This window comes from Lepus europaeus, chromosome 23 (genome assembly GCF_033115175.1).
Source record: "Lepus europaeus isolate LE1 chromosome 23, mLepTim1.pri, whole genome shotgun sequence".
Taxonomy (NCBI): Eukaryota; Metazoa; Chordata; class Mammalia; order Lagomorpha; family Leporidae; genus Lepus; species Lepus europaeus.
Genome location: NC_084849.1, coordinates 8,439,048 through 8,464,103, shown reverse-complemented (window position 1 = coordinate 8,464,103; position 25,056 = coordinate 8,439,048). Strand labels below are relative to the sequence as shown.

Genomic DNA, 25,056 nt, shown 5'->3' with positions numbered 1-25,056 from the left:
GCTCTCGCTCTCTGCCTCTCCTCACTCTGTGTAACTCTTTCAAATAAATACATAAATCTTTAAAAAATACATACAAATAAAAAAACTGTATAGTGTGAGGGCTCGGGGGACTACATGAGTGGGCAGTGCAGGCTCCTAGCTGGGCAAATCCCCCTCCCCTCTCACCCCTCCCAGGAGCCAGGCAGGAGATGTCTTGACTCCCAGCAACAAGCAGCAGCCACCAGGGGGCAGCAGACACTGCAGAGTGGAGGGGCAAAGCTGAAGTCAGCAGCCAGGTTCCCGGGCAGCCAAGGCCTACGCTGGGCCAACTCTGGACCCTACTGCAAGAAGCCCCAGGCTGTGTGAGGCACACACCAGCAGTCATCGGTGACACTGCAGAACTAGAACACCAGAGACGGAGCGACAACCGTGCAACATCAACTGTGCTGATGGCTGGCCCCTCAGGTGTACCTGCTGGGTACCAGGGTTGCTGTGGAGTGCTTGCAGGTCCCAGCTCATCTGACTGTCACCCCACCGACGAAAGGAGAAGTACTACGGAAACCGAGAAGATGCAGGCACAGAGAAGCCACAGCTCTGCCCCAAGGTCACACAGCTGACGAACAGCACAGCCAGCATCTGCAGCCCATCTGGTCCCCCGGCCCAGAAATTAGGCCAGCATCCAGCCTTGCAGGGTGGGGGAGGGAGGCTTCCTGGAGGAGGTGGTCAGGCAAGAGCAGGAGGCAGCCAGGGAAAGGGTACCGGGGCGAGGACGGTGTCCCAGGCACAGGCAATCAGCGGCCAGTGTGACCTCAGACAGTGCCCACAAGAGGCGGAGAGGCCCGGTGCAGCCTGACAGCCTCAGGGCCCGGAGGCCTCGTGCGGGGCTTGGCATCTGGTCTCGAGGGTCCCATGTGTGAGCCCTCCAGCGTGCACAGACTCACCCCCCTTCTGTGACTCAATCTCCTTCTTGGCCTGCTCCAAGATGCTCTTGATGGCATCGTCTGAGCCCGTCTCAGGCGTGCGGATGCGCGGGGTGATGCTGCCTGGGGAGGCAAGGAGGCGTGTGGCGCGGGGCCTTCACCCCCCGGAGCGGGTGAGGCGGCTCCCTTCCGCCCCCCAGGGGCTGCGGATCAGGGCCCAGGGGGTGGGGCTGTGAGTGTGGCAGAACCGCTGCTTAGCCCGTGCGACACACTGTGGGCACGGCGGTTCTGGCTTGGAACAGCGCAGTAGTGAAGCCACAGTGACGACGGCGCTGGCCGGCACCATGGCCGCTGCACCCGAGCTCCGTACCCGCTGAGTCCTCAGGGCTCCACCGGCAGAGGGAGAGACCGAGGCACGGGCTCGCCGTGATTACCGTAAGGACCCGGTGTGGCAAGGTTGGCCGTCACCAGGCTGTCTCACAGATGGGTGAACCGAGGCTGGGAGTTGCTCAGGGAACATCTGGCAGGGCAGGAGTATCTGGACCCAGTCTCTTCCTACCGTGGGCCTGAGCTGCCCCAGAAGGGCTGGATGGGCAGGCAGCGGCAGCCCCAGGCCCCGGGTAGGAGGGGGCTAAGGTGTATTTCCTTCGTCTACAGAGGCAGGGCCGCCTGCCCTTGGGAGGTGGCAGAGCTGGGCTTGGAGCCGAGTCCGTGCTCCCAGCCCCCGCGGCCGGGCCTGAGCCCCCGGCTGGGCACCCTGGAGCCGAGTCCGCGCTCCCAGCCCCCATGGCCGGGCCCGAGCCCCCAGCTGGGCACCCTCGGCTGCACTCACCTCGCTGCCGCACCTGGATGGTCCTCAGGGCCAGCACGTTCTGCTCGTCAGACAGGAACTGCTTCATCTTGAGGAAGGGCTCCTTGCCCTTCACCGTGAGCTTGCGCCAGGGCTTGGGCCGGGCCAGGATCTCGCTGACCGAGCCCTGCGACAGCCCCAGCACGTAGTGGCCAAACACGCGCTGCCCGATGTTGTGCTTGAGCAGCTGCTCCTTCACCTGGAAGGCGATCTCGGCCGTGTCCAGCTGCTCCTCCTCCGGCCCCGCCGAGCCGCCCCCGTCCGCCGGCTCCGGGCCCCCGGGCGGCTCAGGGGCTGGGGTGGCAGGGGCCGTGGGGGGCTTGGCGCCGTAGAAGGCTGGCGGGAACACCAGCAGGCCGCCCGCCTCCCCCTTGAAGGCGGCCGGGGGCATCATGTGCTTGGACAACAGCGGGTCCCCGGCCAGTCTCTCCCCCGAGGCCAAGCCAGGGAAGGGGGACGTGGAGAAAGTCCGAGGGCCATCGGGCCCCAGGCCGGGGCCTAGCAGGGGCTGCCCAGGGCCGGGGGACAGGGGGTCTTCAGGCCCCGGTGGAGGCGGGAGCTGCTGGGGGGAGGCGAAGGCCGGCTCTGTGCCCAGCGGGTCCTTGATGGAGTCGTCCTCCGAAGGCTCCTCCTCTGGAGCGCCGGCGATGGACAGACAGACAGACCAAGAGGCGATGGACGGACAGACAGACCAAGAGGCAGACAACGGCGGGGGGTGGGGGTGTGCTGTAGACACCCACAGCCATGAGCACCCCCTCAACTTTCCAACCCCCGAGCTGCCAGACCCTGGCCAAACAGCATTTCGGGAAGCCCGCTCCTCACATCAGGAGCACTACTCAGCACCTGACCCCCCCGCCAGCTCACAGATGGGGAGACGGGTCACAGGCTGCAGGTCATGCAGCCACCGGGCGGGACCGTGCCAGGGCTCAGGCAAGTCTGCAGCCATTCCCACGGCCAGCTGTGGGGTGCGGGGCGGGTGGCCCCCGGCCTCTTCAGTAAGGGCCCCTGCTGCCTGCTCAAGGGGCCTGGGGGGAGTGGAGCATTCTGGGGGCCTTGGGAGGGCCCGGGGGAGCTGTGAGCTTGAGGCCTGGATGCGGGCAGACACGCTGTGGCCAAGGCACACAGCAGGTGCCCAGTCAGTGGGTACCCCCTTGCTACACCCCTGTGTGGAAGGCACCTGGAACAGGTGAGGGACTCTGGGTAGTTCCTGGCCTCGGCCCGAGGGCACCCGTCCTCTCCTACCAGGGACCCTGGGTAGTCCCCGCCCCGGCCCGAGGGCACCCGTCCTCCCCTACCAGGGACTCTGGGTAGTCCCCGCCCCTGGCCCGAGGGCACCCGTCCTCTCCTACCAGGGACCTGGGTAGTCCCCGCCCCTGGCCCGAGGGCACCCGTCCTCTCCTACCAGGGACCTGGGTAGTCCCCGCCCCCTGCCCGAGGGCACCCGTCCTCCCCTACCAGGGACCTGGGTAGTCCCCGCCCCGGCCCGAGGGCACCCGTCCTCTCCTACCAGGGACCCTGGGTAGTCCCCGCCCCTGGCCCGAGGGCACCCGTCCTCCCCTACCAGGGACTCTGGGTAGTCCCCGCCCCCTGCCCGAGGGCACCCGTCCTCCCCTACCAGGGACCCTGGGTAGTCCCCGCCCCTGGCCCGAGGGCACCCGTCCTCTCCTACCAGGGACCTTGGGTAGTCCCTGCCCCCTGCCCGAGGGCACCCGTCCTCTCCTACCAGGGACCTGGGTAGTCCCCGCCCCCTGCCCGAGGGCACCCGTCCTCCCCTACCAGGGACCTGGGTAGTCCCCGCCCCGGCCCAAGGGCACCCGTCCTCCCCTACCAGGGACCCTGGGTAGTCCCCGCCCCTGGCCCGAGGGCACCCGTCCTCCCCTACCAGGGACCTGGGTAGTCCCCGCCCCGGCCCAAGGGCACCCGTCCTCCCCTACCAGGGGACCCTGGGTAGTCCCCCGCCCCTGGCCCGAGGGCACCCGTCCTCTCCTACCAGGGACCTGGGTAGTCCCCCGCCCCCTGCCCGAGGGCACCCGTCCTCCCCTACCAGGGACCTGGGTAGTCCCCGCCCCGGCCCAAGGGCACCCGTCCTCCCCTACCAGGGACCCTGGGTAGTCCCCCGCCCCTGGCCCGAGGGCACCCGTCCTCTCCTACCAGGGACCTTGGGTAGTCCCTGGCCCCGGCCCGAGGGCACCCGTCCTCCCCTACCAGGGACCCTGGGTAGTCCCCATCCCCGGCCCGAGGGCACCCGTCCTCCCCTACCAGGGACCCTGGGTAGTCCCCGCCCCCTGCCCGAGGGCACCCGTCCTCTCCTACCAGGGACCCTGGGTAGTCCCTGGCCCCGGCCCGAGGGCACCCGTCCTCCCTACCAGGGACCCTGGGTAGTCCCCGGCCCCGGCCCGAGGACACCTGACCTCCCCTACCAGGGACCCTGGGTAGTCCCCGGCCCCGGCCCGAGGACACCTGACCTCCCCTACCAGGGACCCTGGGTAGTCCCCGCCCCCTGCCCGAGGGCACCCGTCCTCTCCTACCAGGGACCTGGGTAGTCCCCGGCCCCGGCCCGAGGATACCTGTCCTCCCCTACCAGGGACCCTGGGTAGTCCCCACCCCCTGCCCAAGGGCACCCGTCCTCCCCTACCAGGGACCCTGGGTAGTCCCCACCCCCTGCCCAAGGGCACCCGTCCTCCCCTACCAGGGACCCTGGGTAGTCCCCGGCCCCTGCCCGAGGGCACCCGTCCTCCCCTACCAGGGCTGGCCAAAAGACTGGGCTTTTCCAGGAGGAATTTCTGCGCGGGGAAGAAGGCCTCCTTTGCTATGAGCAGCGAGTCGTCAGGCTTGGCCAGGCCCTGGGGAGACAGGCCATGGGGTGAGGGGCGGGGCTGGCAGGGGGCTCTGGGCAGCCCCCCGCCATGGGGACCCTTACCTGGGGGAGGCTGCAGGTGCTGGAGGCCAGCTTCATGGCTTTCAGGATGCTGTGGAGGAGGTGGAAGGCTGAGGTTGGCCGGGCCCCGGGCTGGAGAGGCCCGCAGAGGTGGCCGCCCACTCTCCATCCCCTGTGGAGGACGCACGCTCCACCGGCCCCGCCCTGAACAGCTCCCACCCTGCCCGTGGGGCCACATCTGCGATTTTAGCCCACCACAGGTGGAAAACATTCGGGCAAAAAAACAGCCAGGAAGTCCCCAGAGCACAACTTGAACTCGCCACGTGCTGAGTAACTCGGCTGCCACTCAGGACGGGTGACACAGGGACGCTGTGTCATCAGTAACCCAGAGGTGACTCCAGGTGCAGGGGAGGAGGTGCATCAGTCATTCGCAGACCCCGCCCGGTTTCGCATCCCTGGGTGATGGTACAGTGAGCGTCACCCGGGCCCATCCGAGGCAGGTGACATCCCCTGGGGACCATACCCATGACCAGGAGGCCTGAGGGCACCACTCCGGGGATGGTTATGGAGCTAGAACACCACAGAGTGGGCCGCGGGGAGGGAGGCCAGGCGGCCCCCAGCCAGGGCAGAGCGCTGGGGGGCTCGGGGGGCCCACTGCCTGGTACCTCAGTTCTGTCTTAATTTCTTCATAGTCAGACTGTGCCTGGAGCTTCTCTTCCAGCTTCTACAAAAGCAAACCAAGATGGTGAGGCTGGCGCGCGGACTGGGCGGGCCGGCCGCCTCCGCTCCTAGGTCCTACCTCAATGGCCTCAGACTTGGCCGTGAGCTGCCGCTCCAGGTCGGCGATCTGGTTGGCAGAGGCCTCCTCCAGCTCCTGCAGCGAGTTCTGCAGGTGCTGCACGTCCTTGAGCAGCCGCACGATCTCCCTGTCTTTGGAGGCCAGCGCGGCCTCCAGCCGAGGGCCCGAGCACAGCGTGAAGTTCACCTTATCCTGGGGGTGACGGGGAAGGGACCTTGAGGGGCTGAGAGGAGCAGAGCCGGCCCCCCACCCCTGCCCCCCTAGCAGAATGGCGGTCCAGCTGTGGGGACAGCGTGCGCTTGCGGTGAGCAGGTCACTGTGCTGTCTACACGTCCCCGGGCACACGTCGCACGTGAACTGGGACATTCACGAACCCTGACAGCTCCAGAGGAAGTGGTTAGCTGGGCAGTGAGCGTGGGCATCTGCAGCAGAGTGGACAGCGTGAGCTGAGGTGGGCAGTCTAGAGGGGACATCCCCTCCCTGGCACCAAGAGACCCTCGAGGTCACACTCAAGGTGCTGCAGCCACAGCCTGTGTTTCAGGTAGCTCCTTCCTCCTCCTAGTCCCCTGACGGTCCCCAGACCCACGGCTGCTCTGCGGTTAGGAAGCAGCCCCTCTGTCTCGGCAGAGACCCGGAGGCTGCGGTCTGCGGCACCTGAAGGCAGGCTGGTCACAGGCTCAGTCACAGATCCATCTAAGCAGCACTGGGGAAGAAGCCACCAGCAACCCAGCTCTCCCAGCGCCAGCTTTCTTCCATGAAGGTAAATGCCAATTAAAACAGGAAGCGGATGCCATTAATACATTAAATTAATTAGCATCGAGCACCACTGTTGTGCTCAGGAAAGCTCACCCCCCCCAAAAAAAAAAAAAAAAAAAACTAGCAAAGTTCCCTGTGGCTGATTAGCACAGGCATTTGCTGGGTTCCATGGGGGCTAATTAAAAACCGTTGGCAAGTTCCTCAGCAGCTCTCTCACTGTCTCTCAGCCCCCTTCTCCCTGTGCTCACTCTGCGTTGTGCAGTCACCAGTTCTTGCATGGGCACACACAGAGGTGCACACTGACATGCACACACACCAAAATACACAGGCACCGAGGAGACACACATGGACACGTCTGTGCCCGAAGAGGCCAAGTGCTCTCATGAACAAAAGCCCACACACACCAAAGGCACACTGATAATACGAGCAGTAGCTCCAACTATACTGGGTGCACATTTTGAACCAAGCATCTCTTCAGGCATATTTAAGGCTCCGATAGCCCTGTGGGGTACAGATGAGGGAATGGGGCACAGAAGTCACAAGCAGACACACACCTACACACTCCCATGTCCATACACACTCCAGTATTCAAGGAGGAGGTACGGAGCCCTGGGCCTGTGCACCAGAAGTGACAGCTACGCAGCACTTCAGGTTCCTGGGTGGACATGTAAGTCATACACCTGCTGTCACACGGGAACCATGAACGTAGTGCAGACTCAGCACACAGACATCTGGGAAGAGGGCAGACTAACGCAGACGAGGCACCAAGGGCTGCTGGCACACCACTGATCTAGGGCAGAGGGTGGGTCGGGTGCTTCTGACTGAAAGCCCTCACCTAGAAACGCCGGCAGCCCTGCACAGGGTCCTAACCAGGAGGAGAGAAGGGTGAGCTGACCAACCAGACGTGATTCAGGGGCCTCGGGGCTGGTGGCCAAACATGGACTCTTCACAGTGCACGTCTGGGGTGAGTCACCCCGGCATGTTTTGGGAACCAATGGTTGGGAGCAAGTGTTAAACCTCAGATTTTGGTGTCTGGCCATTGAGGTCCTGGTAGGGACTAAAATCCAGCCAGGGCATCAGTGTTCCCTGCGTCAACCAAGTGGTGTGAGAGCAGCGGTCAACAGCGACCCCTGGTGACAGACAATGAAACTGTAAGGCTGCATTTTGTTCAAACTCACCCTACCCTGCTCCTCCTGGCTCTCGGGATTCCTGGGTAACTGGGGGGCAGGAGGCCACCAAAGGAAGACGTAGGACTTCCTGTTCATCTATGTGTACGGAGACCTGAGTTTGGAAGGTTCAAAGAACTGGGGCTGTCTTTATTTTGACCTCAGGGGATGAAGTCAATCCTGGTACTAAGTTTAAACTTCACATTGGCCATGGCAGTGAAGACATGATGCCCGATGTATGCACAGAGACCCACACACAATCACACTCACAACTTCACAAAAACACAATCAACACGTGAAATGTCTCCCCTCCCCGCCCACTGCTTGGACCTCAGCCTTACCCCACCAGGGCCCTGGGGAGAGCAGCAGGCCAGGCGGATGGAGCTGTTGACCGAGGCCAGCTGTTCCCGGAGACTCTCCACCTCGCGCTGGGCAGCCTCGGCTCGCTGGGGAGGAGAAGGGGTGAGTGTGGTCCAGAGGTGAGCAGGCACCACGCGGGACCAACCTGCACCTCTGCTGTGTCCTGGCACCTCCTTTTCTCCTGGAGCCAGAGGACCCGCCACAACCCCGTGCCTGCTCTGGAGTGGGAGGGGGCAGGAAGACACGCTCCTCGGGGTGGCTCTGTGCTCCCTGGGATGCTGGGACCCCAAGGGGAGTCAGAACATAGGGCAGGAAGGGCAGGGCTGTCTAGTGGGACTAGCAAGCTGCCATGCCAGGGGCTGCTACTCTGGCGTAGTAGGTTAGGCCTCTGCCTGTGGTGCTGGCATCCCACATGGACGCTGGTTCAAGTCCCGGCTGCTCTACTTCCAATCCAGCTTTCTGCTATGGCCTGGGAAAGCAGCGGAAGATGGCCCAAGTCCCTGGGCCCCTGCTCCCATGTGGGAGACCCAGAGGAAGTTCCTGGCTTTGGCCTGGCACAGCCCTGGCCACTGTGGCCATTTGGGTGGTGAATCACAGGATGGAAGATCTTTGTCTTACCTTCTCTGTTTAACTCTACCTTTCAAATACATCAATCTTTTTTTTTTTTTTTAAGATTTACTTATTTATTTGAAAGAGTTATGGGGGAAGGAGGGAGAGGGAGGGAGAGAGGGGGAGAGAAGGGGAGAGAGGGTGAGAGGAAGGGAAGGAGAGGAAAAGAGGGGGAGAGAAAGTGAGAGGGGGGAGGGAGGGGGAGGGAGGAAGGAGGGGAGGAGGGGGAGAAAGGGGGGAGGGAGGGAGGGAGAGAGGGAAGAGAGAGGGAGAGGGGGAGAGAGAGAGAGAGATTTGCATCACCTGGTCTATTTCCCAGAAGGCCACAATGGCCAGGGCTGAGCCAGGCTGAAGCCTGGAGCCTCATTTAGGTCTCCCACATGGGTGCGGGGCCCAAACACTTGGGCCATCCTCAGTTGCATTTGCCAGGCCACAAGCAGGGAGCTGGATGAGAAGCAGAGCAGCCAGACCACAAACTGGCCTCCCCTTGGGATGCTGGCGTCACAAGCGGTGGCTTTACCGGTTACATTTGGTTCCAGAAATGGTACCAGTCAGCTTTGTTTTGGGCAGGGTTTTTCGGTTGGAGTCCAGAGGGAGAACACTTTTACATTTCTGCACAGGGAGGGCCTTCTGAGCAAATCTGACAGACGCCTGGGGTTGGGCTCAGTGCCCAGCCTGGAAGTCAGCTTGTGACTTAGGGTTCACTGGGGAGGACGCCAGGGGCTCCCTCCCAGCTGGTGCCTGCTCTTCAAGGAAGACGAGACCTGGACCCTGGATTGCAGAGCTGTGTTTTTTTTTTTTTTTTTTTTTTTTTTTTTTTTATAATTATTTGAGAGCGAGCGAGTGCATGTTTGCTCCCATTCACTGGGGATACCAGCACCAGCTGGGGGAGGTGAGGGGCTCCATCACAGACCAAGACTGAAATCCAGGTTTCCCACATGGGTGGCAGGAACCCAACCACGTGAACCTTCACTGCTGCCTCCCGGGGTCTGCATTCGCAGGAAGCTGGAGTCAGGTGCCAGAGTTGAGACTTGAACCCAGGCTCTCTGATAGGAGAGGCAGGCGTCTTAACCAACGGCTAGGCTCGATGCCTGCCCGAAGCTGGGCTGTGGAGCAGTGAGCCCCTCCCCTCCCTGGGGAGCAGTTTACGCTCCGGGGAACTTGGCCTTCTGGCCTCCGACACTCAGTGGAGTCTCCATGCCCACCAGACAGCACCACCTCTGGAGCCGTGGGAAGCCACGGATGAAGAAAACGGAGACTCGGGACAGGGCTGGGGCTGGCAGGTGGGCACCCCAGGGAAGGCCAGGAGTCCACCAGTGCTCAGCAGGTGGCTGGGTTAAGGGAGGAGGCCGAAGAGAGCCCGGTGGGGGTGCAGGGGAGGAGTGCAGCAGCCTCCCCTCACTCACCCTGCCTGCAAGAGGCCACAGCAGCACAGTCTGGGGATGGCGCACTGCGCCCCTGTCCGGCCTCCAGAGATGTGGGGAAAGGCCGGGGGAGGGGCTCTCGCCAGGCTCTGCCCATCCCGATCCCTGGGCCTGGCATCACCTCTCCACGTCCTCTGGCTTCAGGTCCCTTCCTGGACCTGGCAGGCCAGCGCCCCTTCCCTGACTGCTGCTGTCCAGGTTCTGAGCCCCCTCCCCCCAGTCTGCCCCAGGAGCTCCGCCCCTCCCGGCCACAGCCCTCAGCAGGCACCACACAGAGCTCCAGGGCCACTGAGCCCCACGCTGGGCTGCCAGGCGGCCAGGGCCTCCTCACCTGATTTGCCTTCTCCAGGTTGGTCATGATCAGGCCGACTTCATCTGCCCTGAGACACAGAGACGAGGCCCTGAGTGGGGGGCCTGGCAGCCGCCAGGCCCCCAGGGCCCTGCTGGAGAGAACTCAGGTCAGGGGAGACGGGAGGGAGCAGGTCCAGCTGCACACCTCTTCTGGGCAACAAGGTCCCCCCGTGTCCGGACGCGCTCGGGGCTGCCTCCCCACCCCCCCAGCGACTGCCAGCACCCAGGGCCTCAGGACGGGCCTGTGGGGGACACTGGGGTCTTCTGGCGTGAGGCGGAGCTCCCTTCCCGGTGCTCCTCACGGGCCGTTCCCTCCTCATCCTCAGGGACTCCTCCCTGACTGCTCGGGGAGAGGACCCCCGCACTCCGGCTCCCTGCCCCCAGTCCTCCTTCGTGGCATTCCCACGTGCCGAGAGGAGGGCTGGGCACGCAGTACGTGCTCTGTAGCGTCTGAAGGGGGGGCTGACTCTGCACTCAGCGACCGGGTGCTATGCTACCATTTCCTCCTGGCCCAGCCCACACTGGGTCACAGCAGGTGTCAGTGTTTGTGGAACGAGCTGAAGCCCTACAGCCTGAAGAGTGTCTGAGTCCAGAGGCCTTTATGTGAATGCTACTTGGCCCCCAAGGGTTGGACAGTCCGGGTGGGGGGCTGGGGTGAGGCAACGGCCCCTACCCAGAGGCCCCTCAGCCCGCGTGCCAGGACGTTTTGTTGCAAATGAGAGCAGCTGTGTGTCTGGTGGGGCGGGAGAAGAAGCAGAGATGCTTCACAAAATGTGGCCTCGGGCAGTCGGGGAGGAAGAGCCAAAGGAAGAGGCAGGGCTGGGAGGGTCAGAGGGAGGAGGCAGGGCTGGGAGAGTCAGAGGGAGGAGGCAGGTCTGGGAGAGTCAGAGGGAGAAGGCAGGGCTGGGAGGGTCAGAGGGAGGAGGCAGGGCTGGGAGGGTCAGGGGAGGAGGCAGGGCTGGGAGGGCCAAGGGAGGAGGCAGGGCTGGGAGAGTCAGAGGGAGGAGGCAGGGCTGGGAGAGTCAGAGGGAGAAGGCAGGGCTGGGAGGGCCAGGGGAGGAGGCAGGTCTAGGAGGGCCGGGGGAGGAGGCAGGGCTGGGAGGGCCAGGGGAGGAGGCAGGGCTGGGAGAGTCAGAGGGAGGAGGCAGGGCTGGGAGAGTCAGAGGGAGAAGGCAGGGCTGGGAGGGTCAGAGGGAGGAGGCAGGGCTGGGAGGGCCACGGGAGGAGGCAGGGCTGGGAGGGTCAGAGGGAGGAGGTAGGGCTGGGAGAGTCAGAGGGAGGAGGCAGGGCTGGGAGGGCCGGGGGAGGAGGCAGGGGTGGGAGGGCCAGGGGAGGAGGCGGGTCTGGGAGAGTCAGAGGGAGGAGGCAGGGCTGGGAGGGCTAGGGGAGGAGGCAGGGTTGGGAGGGTCAGGGGAGGAGGCAGGGGTGGGAGGGCCAGGGGAGGAGGCAGGGCTGGGAGGGTCAGAGGGAGGAGGTAGGGCTGGGAGAGTCAGAGGGAGGAGGCAGGGCTGGGAGGGCCAGGGGAGGAGGCAGGGCTGGGAGAGTCAGAGGAAGGAGGCAGGTATGGGAGGGTCAGAGGGAGGAGGCAGGGCTGGGAGGGCCGGGGGAGGAGGCAGGGCTGGGAGAGTCAGAGGAAGGAGGCAGGTCTGGGAGGGTCAGAGGGAGGAGGCAGGGCTGGGAGGGCCGGGGGAGGAGGCAGGGGTGGGAGGGCCAGGGGAGGAGGCGGGTCTGGGAGGGTCAGAGGGAGGAGGCAGGGGTGGGAGGGCCGGGGGAGGAGGCAGGGCTGGGAGGGTCAGGGGAGGAGGCAGGGGTGGGAGGGCCAGGGGAGGAGGCAGGTCTGGGAGGGTCAGAGGGAGGAGGTAGGGCTGGGAGAGTCAGAGGGAGGAGGCAGGGCTGGGAGGGCCAGGGGAGGAGGTAGGTCTGGGAGGGCCGGGGGAGGAGGCAGGGCTGGGAGGGCTAGGGGAGGAGGCAGGGCTGGGAGAGTCAGAGGAAGGAGGCAGGGGTGGGAGGGCCAGGGGAGGAGGCAGGGGTGGGAGGGCCAGGGGAGGAGGCGGGTCTGGGAGGGTCAGAGGGAGGAGGCAGGTCTGGGAAGGTCAGAGGGAGGAGGCAGGTCTGGGAAGGTCAGAGGAAGGAGACACCTGAGCAGGGCACTCACTTACTTGGACGCTGCCTCCTCGTCGTACTTCCGCCGCAGCTCTAGGAGCTCTGTCTGGGTGGCCTTTAACGCTGGGGAGGGGTAAAGAGCCAGGATGAGCCGCATGTCCACAGATGGGGACGCACTGGGCCCCCCAGGGAAGAACTATTTCTCTCAGGGAGTCCCGAGGGCAGAACGGGGGTGAGCGTGGCGAGGGAGGCCCTTCCTCTCAGGTGGAACTGGTGACCGGACGGAGTCTCTCGGCCCTCGAGGGCTTCATGTCGGTGGGAAGGCGTGGGGCCGGGCTGGGCAGTGCAGTGAGGCGGCTCCAGTTCAAGACGTGCAGGGCAGCCAGGCCGCCACACGGGCGGGGGCAGAGCTGCTGTGAGCCTGTGACCTGGGTACAAGCCCTAACACCCTCAAGTCACATCCACCTGCTTCTCCAGGCCAGCAGGCAAGGGGCGGGAGAGCCAGGCAGCCACCAGGTTCCTGCGTGTGTCTCAGCGAACGAGATTCTGCACTGGGCCACATGGCCCCACTTGCCTGGTACTTCAGGTGAGGCCTGGCTTCCTGTTTGTCCCAGACCCCCCCCCCCCCCCAGGGTCTGCCCTAACGCTGGTGGCACGGGTACCTGATACATTCTATCTCCAGCCCCCTCTCCACTCAGCAGTGGCCCCGGGGACCCCCAGCTGGGGAAGGCGGCCCTCCCTCTCCCCTCCCAGACTCTTCCTGCCCTCCTGGCTCTGGAGCCGCTGAGCCCCGGGGCGTGCGTGCCGGACACCCACCTGCGTGCAGGACGCGGATTTTCTCCTCCGCCTCCCCCAGCCTGGCTGCCAGAGTGATCTGTACTTCTTGAAGGCCCCTGCAGAGAGACCAAGCCTGCTCGTGCTGGCCACGGCCCGGGCCTTGCCTGGGCCACCCGGGCCGACCCTAGTCCGGCTCCCGCTCCCTTTGGCCCCTCTGTAATTAGCGCCACCATCTCTTGAAGGAGTCCCTGGACACAGCGCCAGACACTGGTGTCCCGGCGGGCCCCTGGGGTCTCTGCCAGCACCTGCAGGGGCAGACTGACAGCAGCAGGGGGCCTCGGCTCTCAGGGCCTCAGCTCCCACCTCTGTAAATGGGATTTCTGACAGGACCTGCGTTCGTGGGTGCTGTGAAGCGGGTGCTATTCAGTCTCCCCTGGGCACCGCTGGTCACTGCTGGTCCCAGGGAGGCGCCTTCCCCCCTGCTGTGGCAGGGATGTGGACACTCCACTGGCCTGCTGGGATGGGCCAAGGGTGAGCCACACCTCCCAGGAAAGGGGGCCCTGGCAGGACTGGGGAGGGTGTGCGGAAAGCCAGCCCGGCACTGTCTGGCTCAGTGACCCCAGGGAAGGAATCCCTCTACCTCTGGCCTCGTCTCCTGTCCCTCCCTGCAGCCCCACTCCTTGCCATTCCAACATGCCAGGCATGTTCTTACCCCAGGGCCTTTGCACTGGCTGTTGCCATGCTTCTACCCTACACCTGCCAGGCCCACTCCCTCGCCTCTCACCTCCCAGTGAGGTCCCCACCATCACCCGGGCTCTGTAGCCTGCTCTGTTCCCTGCCTCACCCTGACTACAACTTCCCTTCTTTCTCTGCTTTGCTCCTGTGTCTTCCTGACTACAGGGAACCCCCAGGAGGACAGAGTTCTGTCGCTGTTGTGTCCCAGCGCCTGGAACAGTGCCTGGTGTACAGCAGAAGGAAGAACAGGGAATGAGCGAGAGGCTGAGACCGCCCCGTCAGGCCGCCATGACTGCCACACACCCACGGGCACCACCTCAGCTCACGTGCACGGGCACCTGTGACGTGGCTGGGGCAGGCACACGGGCTCGTGTCTGTACTCAGCTGGCCTACGCGGAGCAGAGCACCCCTGGGCCTTGTCTGACTGGGGGAAGGCGTCAAGAGCAAAACAGAGACAGGAGAGACCATGCCAGTGCCCATGGCCCCGTAGCCTGTGGCCCGAGCCAGCCTGCTGGGCTGCTCCACCCACCCCGTGTCTCTGCAGGACGCCGGCTGATGCACCACCAGCTGCGTTTTCCACAGGGGGATACCGAGGCTCAGAAAGGTGACATGACCTGCCTGGGGCTCGAACCCAGGCCTGCGGGAGCCCGAAGCCCTGCCCCTCCGGTCGCCTCGCCTGCACTCCCGGGAGCCCGCCCGCCCGCCCCTTCCCCTCACTTTTGTTTCTCCGCCTCATTTCTCTGCAGCAAGGTCTCTGTCAGGAGGGCTTTGCCGGGAATGCCCGGGAGGCGGCTCCCCTCGGTCAGCGTGGGTCCGGCAGGAGACGTCCCCTCTCTCTGCTCTGTGGGGACAGAAAGGGGCGGAGATGCCCGGCGCTGAGGGCAGTGAGCAGAGCGCGCCTGCAGGTTCACTGCGGTCAATTTCTCCAAACTTTCCCAGACACAGCCCGGACGGCCACTGGGACCTGCAGGTCAAGTTCCCGCCACGACCACCTGGGGGCTTCCTGCTGCCCAGGCCTCCCCTCCACCTTGATCCCTTGCACGGATTTGGAGAGACACTGAGTGTACGGGCAATCCTGTGCACCATCACCAAGGACACCCAAACCTGGACCCTTCCCAAAGGAAGGGAGCCCTGCGCCCGCCGTCCACCCTGCCTCTGCACGCCAGTGTTTCGGACACTCCAGGCCAACGCAGTCCCCACGCTGCTCATCCTCTGGGGGCTTCTTCCACTTAGCCTCGCATCTCCCAGGACCACCCACACGGCAGTGCGGCGCAGACCCCATTCCTTTCCATGGCAGGAGCCGGTCCCATTACATGGACACTGGAGCGGCTTCCACTTCCGGCTGGCGAGTGTGGTGCTGCGGGGAGCCTTGGTGCCCAATGCCTGCTGCCTCCCTGGATTCCAGTTCTTGGGGTGCAGCTCCAGGAGTGGATTTGCTGGGCCACATGGTCAACCCAGGTTTACTCTACCGAGGAGTGCCAGGCTGCCTCGGCTCCCCACCATGCAGGGTATGTGCTTGTCACCTGCCGGTGCGCCCACGGCGGCTCTTCCTGGGGACTGCCTTGGGAGGACGGTGGTTAGGGCCTGGCCACTGAGGGTGGGATCTGTGGGTGAGCACTTGGGGGGCCTAGGCAGGAAGACCCAGGAGGGAGAGGACAGGGCCCAGGTGTGACCCAGGCGGTGGACAGGAGGAGTCCAGCACTGACTCTCCAGGAGGAAGCCTGGAAGGACCATGGTGAGACGACGAGGGTCTGATGGGGCAATGCAAGAGTTCTACAGCCTGGGCTTCCGGCCTGGGGCCCAAGTGACTGAGGTGGCCTCTGTGCTGTTATCACTGACTGCTGGTGGCCCAGGGGCAGGGGCGGAGCTGGCAGCGTGCAGGGAGAGCTTCCTGGGGAGGGACGGATGACGGATGATGTCAGAGCGCGGTGATGCAGGGGAGAGGCGTCCTCCAGACGAAGGGCGGCTCAGGGCTGGTCCCTGACAGCGCCTGCCGCCTCTGAGACCCAGGAGCAGCCAGCGACGCCGCAGAAAGCTGGCTCTGGGGCCTGGCACACGGTGAGTGCTCTCGAGAGGGGAAGGCCAAGCCTGGGGGAACCCCGAGGATGCAGTGGGGTTTCCCAGGGGAAGCTCAGAGGGCCCCACGGGGCACCTGGAGAGCTGGGGGTGAAAAGCTGCTCCATCCTGGCTCCCAGACTGAGACTGGAAGGGCAACAGGGTGGGCACAGAGAAGTCCAAGTGCTGCTTTGGCCACTGCAGGTCTTCCCTGGAGAGCCTGCCCAAGGCCAGACATGGCAGGTGCTCACTAGGACATGACTGAGGGACTGGGCTGCGGGACAGGAGTGAGAGAGAGAGTGCACATCTCCTGGACCTGGTGGCCTAGGGACAGGACAGAGAGTGCACATCTCCTGCACAGGACAGAGAGAGTGCACATCTCCTGGACCTGGTGGCCTTAGGGACAGGAGAGAGAAAGAGTACACATCTCCTGGACCTGGTGGCCTAGGGACAGAGAGAGAGTGCACATCTCCTGGACCTGGTGGCCTAGGGACAGAGAGAGAGTGCACATCTCCTGGACCTGGTGGCCTAGGGACAGGACAGAGAGTGCACATCTCCTGGACCTGGTGGCCTTAGGGACAGAGAGAGAGTGCACATCTCCTGGACCTGGTGGCCTAGGGACAGGACAGAGAGTGCACATCTCCTGGACCTGGTGGCCTTAGGGACAGAGAGAGAGTGCACATCTCCTGGACCTGGTGGCCGCAGTGCTTTCTGTCCAGGATATGGCCTACACTGCAGTCCTCGGGTCAGACCTGGTTCCGCCTGCTTTGTAAATAAAGTTTTATTGGCACACAGGCACACCCGCTCAATCTCTGCCACGGCTGCACCTCAGAGCATGCAGTGCATGGCTGTGACACCCCGAATGTTCACTCTCTGGCCCTTGCCAGAGAAAGCGGAGGCCCCTGGTTAACCCTATGCACCCACTCCCTGGACGACCACCTCCCACGGCCGCCTCCCTCTCCTTGGCGAGCTGACTCCTTCACTCACTCAGTCACTATCACTGTCTCTTTCCAGAAGGTCGGAGCCACAGGGCGGGCTCCTGTGGTCCGACTCCAGCTGCGCCCTCAGACTAGCCCAGGGCCTGGCACACGGCTTGATGAAGGCCCAGGGCTGAGATGGTCGCCGAGGCTTCTACCTGCTTCCTGGCTCCTCCCCCTGGCCCAGGTAACCACCGGGCTAACTCTGCTGTCACCATCCCATTTTTTATCACAACGGTGCACACTGGGACACCACACTTCAGCTCTATGAGTTCCAGGCTTCGATGGAGAGGGCCTGGGGCTCAGGGTGGTCCTCCAGGCCTGTAGATTCATCTGTGCTGTGGGCAAACGGCTGCCTGCCCACTTGGATGCTGTTCACGAGCCCTGGAGTGATCTGGTCTCTGGTCACCAGCCCAGCCTGTTCCAGCCGTGTGGTGACATTCTCGCCCCATCTCCTTGGGCACGGTGTGTGGGCACACATTGAGGCATGTGTGTGCTGGGCCCGAGGCTACGGCCACCTTTCCGGCGAGTGTCTTCCAGAGCAGCTGTCCCAGTCACACACAGCATCAGTGGACGAGGGTCCCATGCCCCGTGTCCCTGTCATCCCACGATACCCTCAGGCTCACTGAGCAGTGGCCGTGCCTGGGTGGTGACTGGGGCAGCCACTCTGGGTCACTGGAGGACTCTGTGTCTCTTCCTGTGTCAGGGGCTTCTCTGACAGGTGTGGGGGGGCAGCTGGCACGGCCCCTTGGGGGGTCTGGCTCCTTCAGGGCGGGCTGCCCATCCTCCCTGTGGGCCGGAGCATCCCTGGGCCCAGACGCAGCCCACGGTTCTGAAGGAGGGAGTGAGGTCTCGCCCTCCGGCCCTGCTGGGGCCCTTGAAGCTCGCTCTTCCGTAGTCCCAAGCTTACAGGGCCAAGGTGCAGTCATATACAGGGGGTCCCCGACAGCATGGCTCCAGTTTTTTTTTTTTTTTTTTTGCCTTTATGGTGGGTTTACTGGGATATTAAGTACACTTTTAAAAAGTTTATGTGTTTATTTTCATCTACTTAAAAGGTAGGGTGAGACAGAGAGAGACCAATTGATGTTCCAAATGCCTGTGCACACCCAAATGCCTTCAATAGCCAGGGCTGGGCTGGGCCACAGCCAGGAGCTGGGAACTCATTCCTGGTCTCCCACGTGGGTGGCAGGGAGGCGGGCACTTGAGCCATCATCTGCTGTCTCCCAGGCACACTGGCAGGAAGTTGGATCCGAAGCAGAATGGCCAGGACTCTACAAAATCAACACTCTGGTAAGGGACACGGGCGCCCCGAATGGCAGTTTGCCCCTCTGCACCACCACATGGCCCCAGGCAATGCTTTTTTTTTTTTTTTTTTTTATAGGCAGAGTGGACAGTGAGAGCGAGACAGAGAAAAAGGTCTTCCTTTGCCGTTGGTTCACCCTCCAATGGCTGCCGCGGCCGGTGCACTGCGGCCAGCACATTGCACTGATCTGAAGCCAAGAGCCAGGTGCTTCTCCTGGTCTCCCATGGGGTGCAGGGCCCAAGCACTTGGGCCATCCTCCACTGCCTTCCCGGGCCACAGCAGAGAGCTGGCCTGGAAGAGGGGCAACCAGGACAGAATTTGGTGCCCCGACTGGGACTAGAACCCAGTGTGCTGGTGCCGCAAGGATTAGCCTATTGAGCCGCAGCGCCGGCCCGCAACGCATTTCTGACAGGTGGCCTTTTCGGTTTATGCTGAGTTTATCAGACAGAACCCAGCGTAAGTCAGGGAGCCTCTGCAGCCCCGCCCCAGACCCTGACGTGAGGCGTCCAGGGCTCACAGGACCGCCAGCTCCACCTCTACATGCTAGAGGCAGAGGAACACGGGATATGGCCGGAATGTGAACCCACCTTAAGGGTCGAACTCATCTGCCCATGGCTGTGCCCTCTCCTCCCAGGCACAGCCGGACTACATTTCCCAGCCTCCTTTGCAGCTGGGGCTGGCCACAGGCGTGAGCGGCAGCCCAAGGGCTGTGGGTGGAAGGGTGGAAGTGTCCCCTGCCCGGGCCTGCACCCCGCTCTGCCCGTGGGTGAGAGGCCCACTCTCACTGTGGCTCTGGATGTCACACGTGGAAGACAGCGGGCCCTTGCCACCAGGCCCTCGAGTGACTGCGTGGAGCTTCCCGGCCACCTCCCAGCCCTTGGGCGGGCTGAGCCAGAGACTCCCGGCCCTGGGTGAGCAGCAGTGGTGTCGCCTCACCCACTCCTCACCCAGCTCCCGGCCCCACCCACCCCTGCTCCATACCTTTGGGTCCGAGGAGCTCCGGGTGCCTCTTCCACGATGCGTGGAGGTCTCGCCGGGGCTGCCCACTGGGGTCGAAGCTGGGGGACTGCAGTCTGTCGTCTGGGCCGCGCGGCACCTCACACACAGGCACGGGGTCTGCGCAGAGAGAGGGGCACAGAGGTGGGGACGGTCCCAGGAGGGCGATGCTGAGGCCGCAGGATTCCCTGGGTGACCCTGCAAGCAGCCAGGAAGCCCATCCACAGAGGCCACCTGGTGTCACTCCGATGGCTCAGGGAGCACCGGGGTCTGCCTGCTTTAGGAGCGAGCAGCTTCTTGGCACCTGCTTGGGGGTGTCTGTGCCGTCCCCACAGGTCTGGTGTCCCGTCCAGCTGGGAGCAGCGACAACAGTAACTGTCACACAGCCGCGTTTTCTTGGCTGGACGATGCCATCGCTGACGGCCGTGGGACTGTGCCTTGCAGATCGCCAAGGACGGTCCCGGGTACCACGCTCTGCAGTCCACTCAAGGCCAATCTTTCCATGGTCCTCCAGGCAGCACTGCCTGAGCCGGCCTGCCCTGAGGCCACTCTGGCTGAAGACTCACAGCGCTGCCCTGGGCCGTGTGGTGGCGGGGAACGCTTAGAGCCCATCGCGCCTTCCGGCCTCTTGGGGTCAGGGCTGCCACGCAGGCTGGGGCCCTCGGCCCCTCCCGATTTTCCCCCAGAGCATCCTCGCACACAGAAGCCCCCGGGCCGCTTCTCAGAGCTCCTGGAGAAACACCAGTATTGGGGCGTGCGCTGTCAATCAGTGACGGACCTGACGGGGTGAAACACAGCCCTAGGCGCAGGGGAGGAGGGTGGGGTCCCGGCTGAGCCAGGCCCCGCCTCCCACCCTGTCACCTGCCAGCACTTCCTCCTCCTTGGCCCGTGAGTCCGGCCCCACTTCTTCCAGGCCGTGGCCTCCTCCCCCACCAGGGCAGGTCCAGGGGAGCACATGGCATCACCAGGGTCGCAAGGCCCCCAGGAACGGGCCCCCAGGGCCCAGCCGGCGCCCACCGAGGCTGACTCATCTCCAGCTCATCTTCACCGGATGAATAGGCTCTGGGAGGCCAGATGACGCGCAGAGGGGAGCTGGGGGCCCAGGATCTGGGTGTGGCAGCACGATGGCTTCCTGTCCTAGCGTCTGCACATGCAGGCCCATCAGCTGCACACGGTGCTCCACACCGAGGGGCTCGGGACCTGGGCCGGTCTCTAACACACCCCAGCCCCCTCTCTTCCTGCCGTCTCCCTCAGAGCCTCCTGCCCCAGCTGCTGGCCACTGCTGTCCTCCGGGGGAGGGGTAAAGGTGTGTAGCCACGGGCTCTGCAGTCACAGGTCCCTGGACCCTGGTCTAATGCAGTTTGCTTCTCGGGGCTGCTGTGTGATGTTGGCAAGTGATCTGACTTCTCTGTGCTTCAGCACAAAAGCAGCAACTTCATGCGGCTATGGCGAGGAGCCACACGAAGCACTCAACACAGTGGGTGACGCTTGGTCAGCTCAGAACGAATGGGAGCCCTCGCTCTGTGATGTCGGCCTCCTCCTCGGGCCCCCGGAAGGCACCCCTCACCTCAGAGCTGCAGTATGGAGCCTCTGCCAGGAGCGTTTTTCCCTGTCCTGCTCCTCTGAGCTGATGAACCCTTGGGTGTCATGTTCCGTACTGCGACTCGAATGCCGCTTCTTCCAGGAAGTCCTCTGATACGCGCTCTCCCAGCTGCCTGCGCCTTCCCTTCCCCACTGCAGTTAGAATTTACATCCCTTTACAAGTCTGCCTACTTAACACCCGCCAGACTGCAAACACCACCACGGGGGTGGGAGGCCCTTGGGCCTATGACCCGGCCTGACACACAGTCCAACCCAACAAGTAGCTGCCGATGGGAGAAGTGAGGCAGTGCCTGTGCATGGGGCCTTCAGGTACGGCTGGAACAAGGTGACCTTGGTTTGGTTCCTCTGCCGCCTGTTGGCTTAGGTGGTGGAAGGCTTGGACAATGGGCGTCTGTGCCGAGGTAAGCAGGTGCAAGGCAGGGCTGCCGTGGCTCTCCTCTGTCAGCAGCCCCCCCACGCCCTGTCATTAGGCAAGGCTGCTCAGCAGGGTACGCCATTATGTCTCCCCGGGCTGATGTAATTATACATTGACATAATTAACCCAGCAAGCGCATTAGGCAGGCCAGCTAAAAATTCATCTATAATTATTTGTTGTGTGCATGCTAATGAGTCCATCTGCACTGCCTTTGTACAACACGAACAAATTAATTTACAAGTCTGGATTTTTTAATAAGTTCAAGGAAACGCTTCCTATTGTGTCCTGGTTTCTGAGAAAGGAAGAAAAAGGCGCCCAGCGCTGGCCAGGGTCGGGGGAGTCAGGTAAACACGGGAGGACCCAGGCTGAGTGGGTCACGGCGCTCGCTCTGCCTCCACGAGGACGGGGAGGACCTGGCTCGGGGCCCAGGGTCTCGGCCGGGCTGGATCCTGCCCAAGCCAAACCATTACTCTCAGGGGAGCAGACGCCCGTCACTCGCACAGGCACACAGGCACTGACATTCGGCTCTGCTCTGAGGCCCCGAGGGTCACCTGTGGCCAGAGGGCAGCCAACCTCGGTGGCCCCGACAGGGGCTGAGGAGGAGGGGTAGGCGGCCCCTTGGGATCCCAGGCATCTCCAGGCACTGCCCCTCCATCTTCATTTGCTGCTACGGTCATCAGGCTCATAGAATCAGAAGTCCAGCCCTGCGTCCAAATCCCATGGAGCCTTGAGCCTCAGTTTCCCCGTTTATAAAGCGGGAAAAACACGAGTTCCTGCTCTGCAGGAATTATTATTGGGAGACACGACAGAGCTGCCGAGGAAGGCAGCAGGACTGAGGGGTTGGGGTCGGCTCCCGCTCTGCTTAGCCACGGGGCCCCTGGACTGCTGACTGCTTGCAGCCTCCATTTTCCTGTGTGTAAAATGGGGCCGCACGTGCAGGGAGGCGGAGAGGCTGGGAGGGAGGAGGTGTGAGGGCCAGGGCACAGGGCAAGGCACAGAGAGGGAAGCGCTGGCCCCTGCCATGCCCCCGGAGGGCGCCGTGCACCGGGTCTCACACGGGGTGTGCTGCGAGCTGTGTGCTTGTTCGGGACGGCGGCAGCCTCACGAGTTGGCATCCGTCCCCGGGAGGCCCACAGCCCAGTGGTCTCGCTTTGAACTAGCTGCACGCTGGGACTCGGTCCAGTTTGGAAAGTCACAGTGGGGAGGGATCTGCCTGATCAGTGTGGCCCCCTGCACCGCCCCAGTGCCCAGATGGGGAAGAGAAGGGTCCGCTGGGCGACGTCAGAGGGCTGGTGGCAGGGAAGACGGCCGCTGGGCCTCTGTCTCCCACACTGTGCTGCCTCCCTCCCCCACCCCCACCCCCAGTTTGAGGGGAATGTAGTTGGGGTGGAGCGTGCTCAGATCCTCAGCCAGTCAGGCTGCAGCTGAGTTCTTTTTTTAATGATTCTTTTTTATTTATGTGACAGGCAGAGTTACAGAGAGAGCGGGAGAGAGGTCTTCCATCTGCTGGTTCACTTCCCAAACGGCCAAAGCTACTAGGGCTGGGCAGGCCAAAGCGAGGAGCCAGGAGTTTCTTCCATTTCTTCCAGGTCTCCCATGTAGACTGCAGGGACCCAAGCACTTGGGCCATTAGCAGGGGGCTGGATTGCAAGTGGAGCAGCTGGGAATTGAACTGGTGCCCACAGGGCCCCGGCAGCTGAGTTCTAACAGCCAAAGCCCTCGACACAGGTTAGAATCTGATCTTTGTCACTGAAGTGGGCCCTGTTGTATCCCATTTTACAGGTGGGAAAGGTGAGGGACAGGGTGAGGTCACCTCCCTAAGGCCAGGCAGGAATCCAGGCAGGACAACTGGAGCTCCTTCCAGTGTCCTTGCTGGGGAACCTGCCAACAGCTCTGGGGCTCAGTCGCTAGGACGGTCTGTGTGTCAGGTCCGGACCTTTCAGGGAGCAGGTGGGGGTCTTCACTGCCTGGCTGACTGCCCTGTTTCTCCTCAGGGGGCTGGAGTGCGTTTACAGCTCGGATTCCCATGTGGCTTCCAATCTGGATGTTCCGCCTTCCCCGGGCAGGGAGGGTCACCTGACTCAGGCCGGCCACTCAGACCCTGCCTGGGAACTTGCACCCTTCTCTCCAGCCAAATGCTGCTCTGGTCCTGTGTCGGCCGGGAGGTCTCTCTCTTCTCCCCTGCCCCGGCCTTCTCGTCGATTCCCTTCCTGCTCCACAGTTTGGCCAGAGGTGGCTTCGGCAAGACGTGAGGTCTCCTGATGGACCCTGGGCTGGATTCCGACAAAGGGAGGACTCAGAGCTTCCTGGTCCAACAGCTTTGTTTCCCGACGAGGTCAAAGTTGGGCCCAAGGACAGGGAGTGAGGTGTGAATGCTCACGTGGGAGTAGGGGGGCCAGGAAGACCCAGCAAGTCCTGGACGGCGTCACAGGTGTGGGGGACCTCGGAGACCTCGGCTGGGCCTGGGATGATCTCAGGGCTCCCGTGATGGCTAGGGCCCCCCCCCCCCGCCTCTGCCGGGACACAGCAGGTGCTTGATCAGTGTCTACGAGGCAACAAGAGAGAGGGGCACAGGAGCGCGCTGTGCAGGGGAGGCTGACCTGCTGATCGGAGCGCACGTTTGGAGAAGAGTGCAGTAGGAGCGGGCTGAGCCCAGAGCATGCGCTCTGGGGCAGCGAGACAGAGGTCACTTATTGACAGGGGTCTTGAGGAAAGTACTGCACCCATACAAGCCTCAGTTTGTCCTTCTGTAAAGTGGAGACTCTAGGGCGGGCACTGTGGTACAGTGGGTTAAACTGCAGCCTATGATGCTGGCATTTTGTATCAGACGGCTGGTTCGAGTCCTGGCTGCTCTGCTTCCAATCCAGCTCCCTGCTAATGGGTTTGGGAAAGCAGGGGAAGATGGCCCAAGGGCTTGGGTCCCTGTCACCCACATGGGAGACTCAGATGGAGTTCCCAGCTTCTGGCTTCAGCCTGGCCCATTCCTGAATGTCATGGCCATTTGGGGAGTGAGCAACAAATGGAAGATCTGTCTCTCTCTCCCTCTCTGTCACTTTCTCAAATAAATAAAATAAATCTTTTAAAACATGGAGACTGGACCAGCATGTGCCAAGGTTACCGTGGGGATGTGACGCCGTGAGCTTTGTAAAGCTGTTAGCACCGAACACAGAAGTGCTTAGCAGGGACAACGGGCTTCACCTCAGCCTCCAAGGCCCAAGGGACCAAGCCCGTCCAGCTCTGTCTGGCACCGCCCGCCTCTGTCTCAGCCTTGCTAAGGGCAGAACTATAGGGCGGGGACCAGAGGCGGTAGCGTGTCTGCAGGGCCATGGCAGGGGCAAAGTCTCTTAGGGCTGACCAGGATCTCAGTGATGGGGGCCCTACAAAGACCCCTGGGAGCTGCCAAGGGGTCCCTAGAGGTCAAAGGATGGAGGCCAAGGCATTGGGCCCCAGATCTGTGCAGGCAAGAGAGGGAGCGAGGCAGGTACTTCGTGGTGGGTCTTGGCAGGAAAGGAGTGAGCAGGAGGTCCCGGGAGGAGGCTCCGTTGAGGGGAGGGGCGAGGGTGCGATGTGAGGCATGAGCACAGTGCTCGGCCCGCTGTGGACAGCTGGGCAGGTTGTATACAGCTCAAGGGCTGTCGTGGAACTGACATCACACCACGGATTTAAGTATTTGTGGCCAAAACCTTCTGGCAGACGGCAATGACCCGGCCTGAGGTCTTGCTCTAACTGGCACCAGTTTCCTGGGGTCTCCAGGCTCAGGGCAGCCCCACCTACCCATAGCTGCTGCCCTCTGCCGTGCCCTGCTACAGGCAATGCCCACGCGCGCGCTCCATCCTCAGGAGGCCCCGTGGGGCAGACTCTGATCATCCCCACCCCCCCACAAGGACAGGAACGCCCGGCAGGCAGATGTCGCTAAGCTGGAAGTGGCACTGCGCCAGAAGTGGCAGGGGTGGGATCTGAACCCAGGCTGCTGGATTCCAGTGGAGGCGGGGCATGGAGGG

General features: G+C 63.2%; 1 protein-coding gene across 1 annotated transcript in view; it reads right to left on the bottom strand.

The window, feature by feature from the left end:
• Positions 1 to 25,056, bottom strand: part of CUX2 (cut like homeobox 2) — a 254,319-nt gene that overhangs the window by 16,078 nt on the left and 213,185 nt on the right. Inside the window, 12 exon segments of the mRNA XM_062182840.1 lie at positions 921 to 1,022; positions 1,732 to 2,382; positions 4,493 to 4,592; positions 4,670 to 4,718; positions 5,293 to 5,351; positions 5,427 to 5,618; positions 7,690 to 7,794; positions 10,073 to 10,121; positions 12,252 to 12,318; positions 13,012 to 13,088; positions 14,425 to 14,548; positions 19,024 to 19,158. Of these exon segments, the coding sequence (XP_062038824.1) occupies positions 921 to 1,022; positions 1,732 to 2,382; positions 4,493 to 4,592; positions 4,670 to 4,718; positions 5,293 to 5,351; positions 5,427 to 5,618; positions 7,690 to 7,794; positions 10,073 to 10,121; positions 12,252 to 12,318; positions 13,012 to 13,088; positions 14,425 to 14,548; positions 19,024 to 19,158 (1,710 nt within the window).